Source organism: Vombatus ursinus, unplaced genomic scaffold (genome assembly GCF_900497805.2).
Source record: "Vombatus ursinus unplaced genomic scaffold, bare-nosed wombat genome assembly UNPS02014789.1, whole genome shotgun sequence".
Taxonomy (NCBI): domain Eukaryota; kingdom Metazoa; phylum Chordata; class Mammalia; order Diprotodontia; family Vombatidae; genus Vombatus; species Vombatus ursinus.
In genome coordinates this window covers 11,014,261-11,029,424 of record NW_020954567.1, presented here as the reverse complement: position 1 = coordinate 11,029,424, position 15,164 = coordinate 11,014,261, and the positions used below count along the sequence as shown (strand labels likewise).

The 15,164-nt window shown below is 36.1% G+C and overlaps 1 protein-coding gene across 8 annotated transcripts in view; it reads right to left on the bottom strand.

Annotated features, from left to right (window-relative positions):
* DNM3 (dynamin 3) overlaps positions 1 to 15,164 on the bottom strand; it is a 689,813-nt gene that overhangs the window by 456,127 nt on the left and 218,522 nt on the right. For all 8 annotated transcript variants that reach the window (XM_027868462.1, XM_027868461.1, XM_027868465.1 and 5 more), the window contains exon 11: positions 1,225 to 1,311. In XM_027868462.1, coding sequence (XP_027724263.1) covers positions 1,225 to 1,311 — 87 coding nt within the window. The remainder of the gene's footprint in view (positions 1 to 1,224; positions 1,312 to 15,164) is intronic.

The following is a 15,164-nucleotide window of genomic DNA, read 5'->3' as shown; positions in this document are numbered from 1 at the left end:
AGCCAATGCTCGGGCAAAGGCCTGAGAAATCATAGGATTCCCTACATACATATATTTGAATGAAGTTCATCAAGCCAAGAGAGTTAACATTGTCCCAATTACTGTCAACCACATCTCAGAAAATAATTCCCCTTCTTGTGAACTGCTGCACAGGGCTTTAAAAAAAGGAAGAACTATTAAGAGAGAAAATAAAATCATGACAATTTCCGTTTCAATGGACAATGATAAATGATATTGATACTGGAAAGTCTCAAACCCTAAGTTAACTATGTTCTATAAAAAGGCAGAACAGCAGAGTGGAAATAGCAATGGACTGGAAGTCAAAGGTTCTGATTTGAGTTCTAGCTTCCATACTTACCAACTATATTCTCTGATATTTCCTTATTAGCTATCATGTTATAGTCTTTCATAGCCTCAGTTCCCTTAGCTATAAAATGGTGATAATAATCATTATTACCAGCCTCACAAAGTTGTTGTATGGAAACCAAAACACTTTTTAATCTGGAGTATAGACATCGATAGATTAGATAGACAGATCTATGGTTTATTATTCCCTTTCCTTCCCCACCATTTCTCTACTTTGATGGACATTTCTGTCTTTCTCTTTTCCTCTTGATTTCTTTATCCTTCTTTCCCTCTCAGACTCTTTTCCCTTCTTTCTTTCTGTCCACATCTTAAAATCTTAACAATTAGACACAAGAAGATACTATAGACATTTAGAACTAGAAGATACCTTGGAGATATTTTACCACAATTCCCTCATTTTACACATGAGGAAACTGAGTCAAACAGGGTTAAGTGACATGCCCTGATTCACACAGCTGGTGTCTGAGACCAGATTTGAATTCAAGAAGATGAGTCTTCCTGATTCTAGGTCCATCTCTCTATACACTGCATTACCTAACTGTATATTTAATAGTTATCCCTAAAAAGATAGAGTAAATATTAGGTTGTTTTTAAATTTTTTATGTGGCCTCTGATTAATTATTTTCCCTCATGTCAGTGGCCTGTCAAAAAAGGAGTCTCCTCAGTGAATATTAGCAATTACAGGATTATCAAATATCTCCTAATTCTAGTTATTTGATGTACCATCTCATAATGACTCCCTAAAATGTCTAAAACATTTTAAAGGAGAAAATATGGGAATTATTCCCTAGAATCTCTCCTAAAAAACTTATCTGCTCCATGTATTTTTTCTCCAACAACTTAAAATTTATTTCTTACCTGGTCTTTAGTCTTTCCTTCTCTCTCACGAATGTGGTTAGCAACAATCCGTTCTGTTTCTTCACAAAGTCTTGGGAAGTTTGCAAGCTATAAGAAAAAAATAAATAAAAATACAAATTATTTTAAAGCATGCTACAAAAAGGAACATGGAGGTATTTGCTTCCTTATTGTGGTTTTGGAATCTTCTTTTTTTTTTAAATAGAGCATTGAATGCCCATACCTTTGACCCAGAAATCCCACTGCTAAAACACATACCCCCAAGGGAATCAAAGACACAAAGAAAGGCCCAATATGCACCAAAACATTCATTGCACCACTTTCTCCATTTAATGCAAAGGTAGAGGATTATGGATATGGAATGTTTCATAGACTGGGAGGCACAATTGATGTGCCAGATTGTGTGGCTAACCTGCTCATTTTTTCTCTTTCTTTTAAAATCTTTGTTACTGCAAATGATTTGCTGGAAGAGGAAGGATATAATTGGAAATGAATATGATACAAAAACAAAAGGCATCAAGAAAAATAATAATTTTTAAATTGAAAATTACATCATTAAAGGGGTGAAGTAATAAACAATCAAGGAAATCTACAGAGCTCATTATTACTGAAACTGCAGAATGATTTAAAAAAAACAGCAAATAAAATACGAATGACAGCTATGTGGAGGAGTAAAATCAACTTCAAATAGCAAAGAAAATCATTAGAAAGACTGCCAATTGAATATTTGGTATTGATGAAAATGTTTACTGTCATAAAAATTGCTAAAAGACTTTCTTTTTCATTAGAAAGCATGAAAAGATTTCTTCTCTAGCAAAGCAAATAGAAAGGTTTCTACAATTTTCCAGATACTTCAAACCAACCACATATTCATCTGAAGATGGGTCAAGGAGCCTTGAATGATTTTAATACCTTTAAGAATTCTTTGTTTCTCTTTTTAGTGGAAATCAGCACAAAACCAGGAAATATAATGCCTGTATGCACCTTCTGTCCATATGTACTCTAAGATGATCAATTAATCAACCAACAAGCTTTCATTAAGTGCCTACTGTGGTTTCAGGTGCCATGGAGGTGCTAGAAATACTAAAACAAATGAAACAATACTGTCCTTAAGGAACTTAAAGTCTATGGGGGAAAATAATATATACGCAGATAAATATATCCAATATAAAGAAAAGGCAAGGGCTGGCAGAAGCTCTAGTAGCTAGAGGATCAAAAGAGGCCTCCTCTGGGAGCAGCACTTAACTGAGCTTTAGGGAGTCTCAGAGGGGACCTAAGGCAGAATAAGTACATTCTAGGAACATTAGATGGAATGTCCTATGTGAGGAGCAGCAGAAAGGTGAATTTCACAATCCCCCAAAATAATAAGGTTGGAAATATAGTTTGTAGGCAGGTGGTAAAGGGTTTTAAATGACAAACAGAGGAGTATGCATTTGATCCTAGAGGTAATAGAGAATCACAAGTAGTTTACTGAGCAAAGGAGTGATATGGTCCCACCTGTGCTTTAAAAACAATCATGGTGGCAGCCACGTGGAGCCACTTGGATCCCCGGTGGCTACATATTTACCCAGAAGCTCACAAGTCAACATTATCTATATTGTATTGTATTTTCATTTATTTTGTTAAAAATTTCCCAATTCCATTTTATTCTGGTTCAGGACTCACTTGGGAATCTTGCAGACGGACATGGGTAGTGAGTTTGACATCTGTGGTTTGGAGGATGTTTTGGAGAGAGGAGAGACTTTAGGCAAAAAAGACAAACTAAGAGACTATTTCAATAATCCAAGGTGATGACTCCATGGTCGTGTAAGGGGAGAGAAGATAAATGTAGGAGATGATGTTAAAGCAGAATGTTTATGACTTGCAATTGATTGGTCCTTCCAAGCTGTCTGTATTACTTCTCTTTATATGCATCATTCCATCTTCAATCTGTGCATTTGTACAGGGTGTCTACATATCTAAAATGCTTCATTTCCCTTTGTAGAATCCCTGATTTCCTTCAAAACTCAATTTAAATGATGCCTCCTACATGGGGCCTTTCCTGATTCCCTACTGACAGGATGTGTGAAGTGAGGGAGTATGAGAAAATGAAGCTGATTCCAAGGTTATAAAATTGGGTCAATAGAATGATATTAGAAAAAGGAAAGTTTGGAAAAGAAGCTAATTGATGGGAGTGATGAGGAGGAGGAGGGGCAGAAGAAAGAGGATTCAGCTAGCACACATTACTTTGTTATGATAGGAAAAGGATAATTTTACTCTTACAATAGAATTAGGGTTATAGCACCTGGAGGCAACTCCAAATCTGCATAGGGTCGCCATGGTCTTCTAGGTATTACTTTCTACCTTGGCTTTATACCTTCAGGCATCAGCAACTGCCCTGCACATGTAACCTAGGCAACGCTGGTCCCTTGCTATCCTCTCCACAGCAGCAGTCCAAAGATTAGCTGAATTTCCTTCTGTGGGTTGTCTCCCCCAGTAAATATTTGAGCTTTCTGAGAGGAGGAACTTTCCATTTGTATCCCCAGTGCTTGGCACTTGATGAGCATTTAAAGATGCTTTTTAATTTGATTCAAGGTTTCTATGGATTCAAGGTACTCTGGAGGTTCACCTCTGCTTATGACCATAAGCCTCACTTTTTCTAGTCTGCCTAAAAACAAAATTATTTCAAATTAAGGGCATTTAATGAAAGAGTACAGTAAGAGACATTTCAATAAAATGTCTCTTTTGTAAACCTGAGACACACTCTTCCACAAATACACATACTTTCAGATGAAAGAATGAATACACGTAAGGAACATGGACAAAGGGATATAAATGTAGGCAACATGTTACCAGGAGATATGTGGAGTTGTACAAATGTGAGAAACATATGACCAGGGTCCATTCAAGGAGGGGCACACATAGAGAACACGTGTAGGGAGGGCACTGCAGGGCTGCTGATGTCTTCTGGTGACATCGTTGCATCTTTCTCCAGGCCTACTCCTCACTGCCCTCATTTTGTCATTGATAAGCTTAACACTGACCAAATGCTTCTAAGTACAAATTCAATGTCCCCCCTCTATTAATTATCTTCGATTGATATGTCTCTCTCTATATATCTCTGTCTCTATCTGTTTTCTCTGTTTCCCCCACTAGGCTGTGAGCCTCTTGAGATCAGGCACTGTCTTTTGTTTTTTCTTTGTATCACCAGCTTAGCACAGTGCCTCGTATACAGTAAGTACTTATTGTCCGAGACTATTTTTTTATTTTTAGGCAATTGGGGTTAAGTGACTTGCCCAGGGTCACACAGCTAGTAAGTGTCAAGTGTTTGGTCTGAGGTCAGATTTGAACTCAGGTCCTCCTGACTTCAGGGCCGGTGCTCTATCCACTGTGCCACCTAGCTGCCCCATGTCTAAGACTACTGAGGGGATAGTTCCTAGACATGAACCTTCTTCTCTTCATTTGTATAAAACATACATGCAGAGCTTTAGCCAGCCCAGTTGGTCTTAAGATTTCAGGACCAACTTAATATATCCAGCGAAAATAATTGTCTTCTTAATTGTATTCCACACAATATACTAAGTTGTTGGGAAACATCTTCTTTTGGAAATCCATGCAAATACAAATCATACAATGAAAAGAAATAACCAAACCAAAAAGAAATAACAGCAATAGTAGACTACAGGGAAGTATCAGGAATTTCATTAACAATATATAGGAAATATATTGTAGCAGAAAAATATTTTTGAAATACAAAATAGTAATGATAATAAATATTTATTCATAAACTAAGACTTTGGGTCTTTATTGAGTCAAAAACGGCTAGAACTAATTACAAAATCTTAGAAAGTATAGATACATAAGCCCTGCCTCCAAGCTACTTCCCTAGAGATTGAGGGTTTATAAACACCAAAAGACAAAAGTTTTTAAGTTGTCCAGGCTGACTACATGTTGGAACAGTTTATCCAGAAGTGAGAAGCTATAGTAATATAATTTGTCCTACAAAATAATACAGTAGACTGGAAAGAAATGAAAAGGTAGCCATGTTTAAGTTCTCAGTAGACCAGAGAAGGAGTAGCATACACTGGAAAAAGTCTCTTTATGGAGAACAGAAAAATAAAAATATTGGAGGAGGACTAATAAGTTCAGAATTTAGCAGCCACTGAACGACAAAGCAATTTGTGTGAATCCATACTGTCAGTTTGTCAGTGTTACTGGAAACGTTGCAGGAGCATGAAAATTAAAATGGTAGTTTAAAATGCTCCTAGGCAGTAAAAGAGCATGTAATATGACACTGAGTATAAATATAGGGAGGCCTGCTCTCAATTTAGGGCACAAGTCCCAATTCTTGCCGTTATGATTCACACAGGAAGAGAAACAAAACACAGACATTCAAAGTTATTGCTGATCAGGCCTTCCGCCACTCACCTCATTAGGGAAATAGCTCATACAAAAATAAGCTGTACCAGGAGTCCTCGATCTGTTTTCATTTCCCTTTGCTTAAAGAACAATCTACTTTGCCTACTCAGCTCTCTCCCTTAATTCATTTATTTTCCTTCCTTTATTTCTAATTCCTTATTTACCCTACTTCCCTTCCCTAATATATATATATATATATGCATCATTTCTATATCACTTTCAATTTTATTTTACCCTTGGATATTATCTAACAAATCTACAGTATTCAGAATGAGAACTTTTTTCATCTGACCCATCCAAATCCTGTTCATACATTCCAAAACTAGTTTTGTTTTGTTTTTTTACACCTGAGCAGTAGTACTTTGTCCTTTGCCTAATGTTGCTCTCACTACTCAGTAACTTAGCTTATATGGTCATAGAACAAAAGATTTGCTACTAGCTATACTATTATACATATATGTACTATTTTATATTCACATGGTTTGTTTTATGATACAATGACAGTATACCCCTCAAAAGGTGTAATCATCATAACTGTAAAAATATCCAAATCATAGTTAGATTTTTATGATTCTGTCAATGAAATATAAACTGTATTTTATGTGTGATAATCATTGAATCATTTATATGACATAAAGCAAGTCAGCTAACCTTCCTGATTCATTTGTAAAGTTAATGTAAATGTTTACTATCTCTTCACACATTTCGATTAGGAAACTTGGTGTTAACAGTCAATAAAAAGTCAATCAACATTTTATTAAGCACCTAGTATATGCCAGGAGCTGTGATAAACACTGAGGATACAAATACAAAAAAGACAGACAGTGCTTGGGCTCTAAGAGCTTAGGGGGAAACAACACACAAAAGGAAACTGAAAATCAGGTGGGGTGGGGGAGGGAAGAGTCAATCAGTGTGGAGGCACACTGTGGAGACCCCAAAGGAGTTCAGAATGAATGTTAAGATTCTGACTGACAAGGGCTTTCTTGATCAGGCTGCAGTTCTTAGATTTTTTACTGTCTTCTAAGTCTCGAAACACTCAGCACAGTGCCTGGCACATAATAGGTGCTTCATAAATGTTTATTGATTGACTTTCTCCCATCTTTCTCACAACAAAGAAATTACTGGGGAGGAAAAAGAGAGGCAATATGGTAAAATTGAAAAGAGGTTGGGTTTGAACCCAGAGGATCTGTCCCAAAGTCCTAGACCTGCCACTGATACTGTATCCTTAGGTAAAACATTAAACCAAATGGACCTCAGTTTTCTCATCTGTAAAATGGAGTAGGCATCCTGTAAAGTACATCCCAGTTTTACTCTCTGTGATCTTGTGATCCTATATCTCTAGATGGCCTCTGAGTCACTTCCTAGCTGCAAACAGCAACTTCTCCTACCTTTCTGGCCTTTCAGTTCATATGACACAAATAGAGAACAAGCTAGTAAGTCACCTGTGCCCATGCCAATAGAATGAAAGCCAATGATGGTCTCTTTTTTAATCATCAGAAGTAAGAAACTACCTAGTTTCTTAAAAGAAAAAGAAAAGCATTACAGCTCAGCTTCTTAGCTACTGGGTGAACTTTTAGACATTTCAATTTAAAAAGAATAGCTATTTCCTTTAGCAGACAATCAAGCAACTTGCAATTCTTCCAACACATCTTATTTTTGCAAAATTCTTTAGGAACTACTCCCCAAAATATCTAATTTCTTTCAAGAAGCAAAATTTTAAACAATTCAAATGAGAAAATAAGTAAATTTTTAAAGCTAAATTTGGAATTCTTTCATGATGGTAGATCCTATCCTATCTAACTCAAAAAATTATTCAGAGCTTTAAATAAAATAATGTGTATGAGAACACTTCAGAATGTTAAAAATAACACAGCCTTGTCATTTTCATGATTTTTTTGCTTTTTCTCTTAAGTCAAACAACAAAAAAGTTGAATTCAGCATGGCCAGCTGACTTTTGTCAGTCAAGATAACCCTCGTTTTAGAAAAGAATAGTCTGAAAAAAAAATTTCTAAAATTTCCATGCCACCCACATTTTGTGGGAATCACTACTATTTTTACACCAGACTCTAAGTAGATCTCTGCAAAGAGATGCAACAATTCACTATGGGGGCATTTGATCAAAACAAACAAAAAAAACAAAAACACTCTTGTTTCTTCATTAGGCTAAGAGTGAACATTTAGACCAAGATTTCTAAGAAACACAGGGTTCAAATTTCATGGATCTAGGTACCTTTTCCTAGGTAGGAAAGCAGTAGATTTTCCTTCAGTTTCAGAGGATTACAGAATCATACAATGTTGGTGTGGGCAAGGCTTTTAGTAATCACTTAGTGTATCCTATACATTAATAAATCTCCTTTTTAACATATCTGACAAGTAGTCACCCAGCCTCTGAAGACCTCCACGGGAGTACTCAACACCGACTTGGGCAGTTCATTCCAGTTTTTGCAAAGCTTTAATTGTTAGGGAAATTTTTATTGGCATCAAGTCTAAATTTATCTCTTTGCAATTTCTACACATTGCTCCTGTTTCTGTCTTCTGGCCAAAAAGAACAAGGCTAACCCTTCTTAGACAAGACAATCTTTTAAATATTTGAACAGAACAATCATGTTTCTCTTGAGTCTTTTCTTCTCTAGGACAAACATACAGTTCCATCAACCAATCTTCCAATGGATTCAAATCCCTTCACGATGCTGTTTGCACTCTGGACAATTTCCAGCTTATAAGTGAACTTTTTAATGGTGGTATGCCAAAATACAACATTCTAGATGAGGTGGAAAGGGCACAGTATTTTCAAAATATAACATCCCTATTCCTGTAAGCTATGTCTCTCTTATTAAGTCCCAATCATATTAGCTTTGTTAGATGTTACATTATACTGCTTATTCATATTGAGCTTGCAGTTCACTAAACTATTCAGATGTTTTTCAGAGAAACCATTACATTATTATGCCTTCTCATTTTTGTTATTGTGAAGTTGACTTTTGTAACCACAATTTATCATTATTGAATTCCATATTGAATACAAGAATGAAAAAAAATTATTTAAGCACTTATTAGATGCCAAGCACTAAGCTCAGAGCTGGAGATATAAATTCAAAAAGCAAGATAGTCACAGGCTTCCTCAAAGAGTTTATATTCCAATAGGAGAAAGCAATACATATAAGAAGTGGTTGCCAGGGAGGGATGTTTTAACTTGGAAAGTCACAGGGATGTTCAATAGAATCATAGGAAAATTAATACACACATACATTTCAGGAATAGTATTATTGATGTAATTACCATTCCTAGAAAAGGGAGCATAGAACAGGGATGGGAAAGAGACATAGCATAAAGATGACCACAGCACTTCATGGTGGTGAGGTTACACCTCAAATATGAGGAATCCTCACCAATCAGGAGTACAGGAAAGAATTGAATACCAAATGGGAGGTGGAGGGTGAGTAAGGGAGGAATGGCACAAAGATGACTAGAGGAGAGGTACTCTCATTTGATTCAACAAAATGTCCTTTACTCTCAAGAACTTTTTGGGAACAGTGTGTAGTCTAGTATGTTAGTTATCCCTCCTAGGTTTGGACAAATTTCAGGAGCAGGTCATATATGTCTTTATCCAAGCCGTTGATTAAAAAATGTGAAACTTTACAGGTCCTGGCACCGATTTTCAGGATATACTACTGTACGTGTCCCGCCATGTTGATACTGAACCATTAAAAATATTTTTTGAGTCCAGCCACCTAACCAATTCTGAATCCATCCAACCATATTATCAACTTGTCTATATCTCAATCTCTTTTCCAGAACAGTAGCATTAGATATTTTATCAAATGCATTGCTAAAATCTACTTAGCTGTGTCTAGGAGATTTCCCTCATATACTAGTTTAGTAATCCTGTCAAAAAAGGAAATAAGATTAGTCTTGCTTGACCTCTTCTTGATGAAGCCAGGCTGATCTTCCCTTTCCAAATGTTAAGCAACAATTCCTATGATGATCCATTCTAAAATTTTGCCAGCAAACAGTCCAGCTCACCTATAGTTTGAAGAGTGTGCTGTTATCCCTTTCTTGAAAACTAGGTTGTTTATCCTTCGCTAATCCTGTGGCACCTCTCCTGTTTCACTAACAGCGGCTCAGCAATCACATCTGCCAGGGATTTCATTAGGAAGGATGAAGGTCATCTGAGCCAAGTGAATAGACTTCCTCAAGGGAAAGAAAACATTCTCTCGTAATCTGTCTCCTTACTTGTATTGGATATCAACACCTTGTTAATAATTTTCATTTTGTTATTTTTAGTGCAAACATCATTCTTGGCAGAAAAATGGGAGCAAAATAAGAACTAATTAATTCTGCCTTCCTTCTCCTATCAGTTACTGCCACATACACCCCAAGCAAGGGTCCTGTTCACTCTGTGATTATCCTTTTTCTCCAAAAAGGTTTAAACTTTTTGTTGTCCTTAGTTTAGCTCACTAGTGTGTTATCACTCCTGACACTGTCTTTATGGGCTCATGAAACACTCATCCTGTTACCTGTCTTTGCTTCCATGTTCTGTCCATTTCTTTTAAAAATCTAAGTTGGATAATGAGTTCTATGTGCATCCACATCAGTTTCTTCAGACAATTTCACTTTTCCTTTCTCAATGAAATTATCTCAGTGTTTTCAGAATTCTATTCCAGAACATCTCCCATCCCAACTCAGCTGACTTCCCTTAAAGAATATTAGTTCATGAGAGCCTTTCTAATTACCTTCTGAACCATTTAACATTTGCTTTCCCCAAATCTAGGATGCATGTAAAGTTATGTTTGGACTTCCTCTCCTCAACAAGGATCTCTCAGAGGGAGTGGTCACTTTCACCAAGGGTACCCAATACTTCCACCATAGCAGCCCATTCCTATGTGTTAGTGTGAATGAAATCCAGAAAATAATTTAACCTAATACATAACCTTTCAAGGTTAAAATTGTCCCTACAGCAAGTCAAGAAGTTATTATCTGCTCTGTTTGGACAGAGAGAGCTCTACCAGATGTCTAGATAATTGAATTCTTAGTCATTGCAGCATCATGCCTCCATGCCAGGCTTGTGATCTGTTTCTGAAATTTTTCATCTATTTCCTCTTTATGTCCAAGTACTCTGTGGTATGATCCAATGACAAAATCACTTTTGGTTTTCTCTCCATTAACGTTTACCCACATGCTCTCTGTCATGCTTCCCCACTCTGATTCCAGAATTTCCTAAAATGAGGTATATCATTCTACTGTGCAATCCCATTCCAGTTTCACCTATCCTGTTTCTTAAGAATAAGGTATACCTATCTACAGCCATAGTCCAGTCATATGTTTCATCCAATAAAACCTCAGAGTTACCTATATGAGGTCAAGTTATCCTCTTTGTAATAGGACCTCAACTCTGAAAGACTTATGATGAAAAATGCTATCCAACCCCACAGAAAGAACTAATGGTGTCTGAATACAGATTGAAGCATACTTTTTTTAACTGTCTTTATTTTTCTTGAGTTTTTTTTTGTTTTGTCTATGTTTTCTTTCACAACATGACAATTATGGATAGGTTTTTCATGACTATACATGTATAACCTATATCGAATTGCTTACCTTCTCAATAAGGAGTGAGGAGAGAGGCAGGGAGAGAATTTGGATCTCAAAGTTTTAAAAATAAATGTTAAAAATTGTTTTTACATTTAACTGGGGGAAATAAAATACTAAATAAAAACACAACAACAACAAAGAAAAATGAAAAAAATAGGATCTCTAATTTTTCATTTGTTGCCCAGGCATTTGCATATTGAGACCACAGGTCTTACTATTGCCAGTTTTCTGGGATTTTCTCTCTTGTGAACTCCTGGGTGTTGTTACTGCTATTACTTTTCCATCCTTGTGGCTGCTCTTTATTGTATCTAAGTTGGGGGAAATACACAGGCAGTTGTCTCCCTATTCCATTGTTTTTAGATTAAAACCCTTTTGACTAAATTTGCAAAATGCTCAGCATAATGCACTCTTACCAGTCTTTTTTATGGCCAGGAATCTGTCATCCATATACGTTCAGTCATCCAAATCTCATTTTTAGAACTAACTCCTAGTTAGTTGTGCACTTCCTAAATTCATTTTTTTCTCCTGCATTCCTTGTATTCATTGGACAACAGTGAGAAAAACACAGCCTCTATCCTTATGGCCTTCAGGTTCTTGCTCACTACATAATAGTCATTGACAGTATTATTTTAGACCTCTTCTAGGGGCAACTAGGTGGTGCAGTGGATAGAGTGCTGAGCCGGGAGTCAGGAAGACTCATCTTCTTGAGTTCAAATCTGGCCTCAGACACTTACTAGCTGCGTAACCTTAAGTAAGTCACTGTATTTGCCTCAGTTTTCTGAACTATAAAAGTGATAACATGTACCTTCCAGAGTTGTTGTAAAGATCAAATGAAATACTAATAGTAAAGTGCTTAGCGCAGTACTTAGCATATAGTAGATGCTTATTGAATGTTTTCTTCCTTCTTTCCTTCCTTCTCATTTGTTTCCACACAAATCACCAGAAGTAATCAGTTGTCTTTCATTTTGACAAATTAGGAGGTTGTCTATTTGGGCTCTGGTACACACCTACGAAGATAACAGACCTCTATTTTTGGTTGGGCCAATAAATAGCTGTCTTAATAACTCAAGGAGGAAATACTATTAGTTAAACAGGGACTACTATTTAACTACAATTATTCTTCTCATTTTCCCCTGACCATTACTGATAACTTCTGTGGTTCTACTATATTATTCTTTGGAAGACAAGGAGTTTCTGCTTCCTCAAAGCATACAACTCCTTCCTTTTCAGGGAGGCCCTCAAATCTGTTTTTGGTTAAACAGACTCTTTTAAAAATGAGAGAAAAATCATTTTAAGAAATATTCATAATCAAACAAAAAAATTCTCACATTGGCCACGTAAAAATATATCTCATTCTGCATCTAGAGTCCACTATCTCTTTCTAAGGTAGCATTCTACATTATCAGTCTTCAGGAATCATGGTTGTTCATTGCTTTGATTAGAATTCATAATTGTTTAAAATTTGTTTCTCTTTACACTGTTATTGTTATTGTATAAATTGTCTTGACTGTGTTCACTTCACTATGTATCATTTGGTTCATACAAATTTCCTCAGTTTCTCTGAAATATACCCTTTTATCATTACATGTAGAAGCAATGACATAATATGTTCATCCATTCCACAATTTATAATTATCCTCTTTAGTTTCCAGTTCTTTGTCACTACAAAAAAAATGGTTGCTATATTTTTGTTCATGTGGGTCCTTTTTCCTCTCTTTGACTTCTTTGGGGTATAGACTCAGTAGGGGTTGGTATCACAGTACCAAAGGACATGTACAGTTTAGTAATTTTTAGACAAAGCGCTTTCCAGAATGACTGAACCAAGTCACAGTTCTACCAACACTTCATTAATGTACCTGTTCTCCCATGGTCCCTCCAATATTTGTTTTCTTCCTTTTCTTTGCTAACATTGTCTATCTAAAGGTTGTAAGGCAGAACTTAAGAGTTACATTAATTTGCATTTCTCTAATTATTAGTGATCTTGGATATTATTTTTCATAAATCTATTGAAAGCTGCCTTCTCATATCCTTTGACCATTTATTAACTGGGAAATGGTTCTTATTCCTATAAATTTGAATCAGTCCTTTATACATCTTGAAAAAGAGGTGTTTTTCAGAAAAAGTCACTGCAAGATTTTTCCCCAGTTACCTGTTTCTCTTCTAATCTTAACTTCATTCAGTCTATACTTTAAAAAACTTAAGTATTTTTTAATTAACAAAAATCCACCTTATCTTTTTTCCACCTCCTCCCATCCCACTAAAAAAGAAAAAAAAAACGTAACAAATATGCATAGTCAAGCAAAACAAATTCCCACATCAACATTGCCCCCCAAAATATACATCTTCTTCATCCTTTGCATCCCAAAAGACCATTGCCTCTCTGTCAGGAGGTATGCAGCATTTTTCATCATGATTATTCAGAAATTATGGTTGGTCATTGCATTTATCAGTTTCTCAGACCCTCATTATAAGGAGCGAGAGGATGGTAAAGAAGGAGTGTTTTCACCACCAATTCTCAAGGTATGAAGCAATATGCTTTTGTTCCCCTGCCCCTCTTCTCTTTCCCAGGACCAGACTTGAATCAGAAGTTTTAAATTCTTTCTTCTTTCCTTTTAAACCATTCTTTAACAATCCACTCTCAATGGTTAGAGTTTGTCATGCTCAAGACTAATTTCTCCCTTTAATTCTCCCCTTCTCCCCTTTTCCTCATCTATTCCTGTTGAATGAAATTTATATTTTTATATCCAACTGTGTGTGTTCTTCCCTCTTTTTATCAATTCAGTTGAAAGTGAGGCTCAATTATTTGTAAATCTAAATTGAAGAATATTAAATAACAAAAATTGTCATGGAGAATCTTTGTATACATGATTTTAAGAGTAGAGAACTTGAATATTCAATCTCAAGATATACTTCAAATATTGGGTAGGTATTCTAGATGACATTGTATTGAATACCTCAAACCCCAAAATACTACAAAGCCTACTAAATGATATTCACAACCACTTTAAAGAGTTTGCCTTAACAACAGAGTACAATGAAGTGGATTAAAAAAATACCTTTTTTTAAACTCTAATCGAGAACCGGACAGACAATCCGTTATTCTAAATAGCCAGTCCATTTATAGGTAGAATGGGGCAATTTCACAACACTTCACACCTGTGATCTCTTTGATGTGGGCCCTACCTCCAATAATGTAGGTAATAATCTTTCCATGCTCCCTCGTGCTGAATGATTCATGTCTACATCTTCCTGGAAGCCTTCCTCTCCTTATGTTGAGATTTCAAGGCACTGTAGCATGGTAGATAGATCACTGTCTTGGAGACATAAGGACTTAGGTTCAAGACCTACCTCCAGCACTAGCTTTGTGACCCTGTATGAATCATTTAACAACGCTCAGTCTCAATTACCTCATGGGGTTATTGTGATGATCAGATGAGATGTACACATAGGTGTTTTACAAACTTTAAGGAATTAAATGTCAACTAATATTAGGACTATAAATGAAGAATGCAGACTTGCCAGCATTTATCGCTCTTTTCTTATCGCATGATTGAACTGCAGTCTTTTCTCTTCATATAGTTTTCTGATGACAGACCTGATGCTGTTTCTCTTAAGAAACTCTGGGTTGGTAACACATCACAACCTACTTACGCTGACCATGTGCCTCTCCACTATCTTTTGGGGCGACCTTTAAATCCATTTCTTTGGAAAATGGGGTATTTTATGATTCATAGCTGTAAAAATTCATCAGAAGAATATCATTTTAAAATGAGGCTTTGTTGAATTAACATGAGAATTCACAGACAAGAGAAATCATTTCTGCCTGGGAAGAGGAAAGTGAGTGAAAGTTGCTTAAAAGAGATGGTATTTAGCTGGACATTGAATAATGAATGGAATTTCAATAGGTAGAATTGAGGGAGAACATTCTAGACATGAGAACACGTATGAACAAAAAC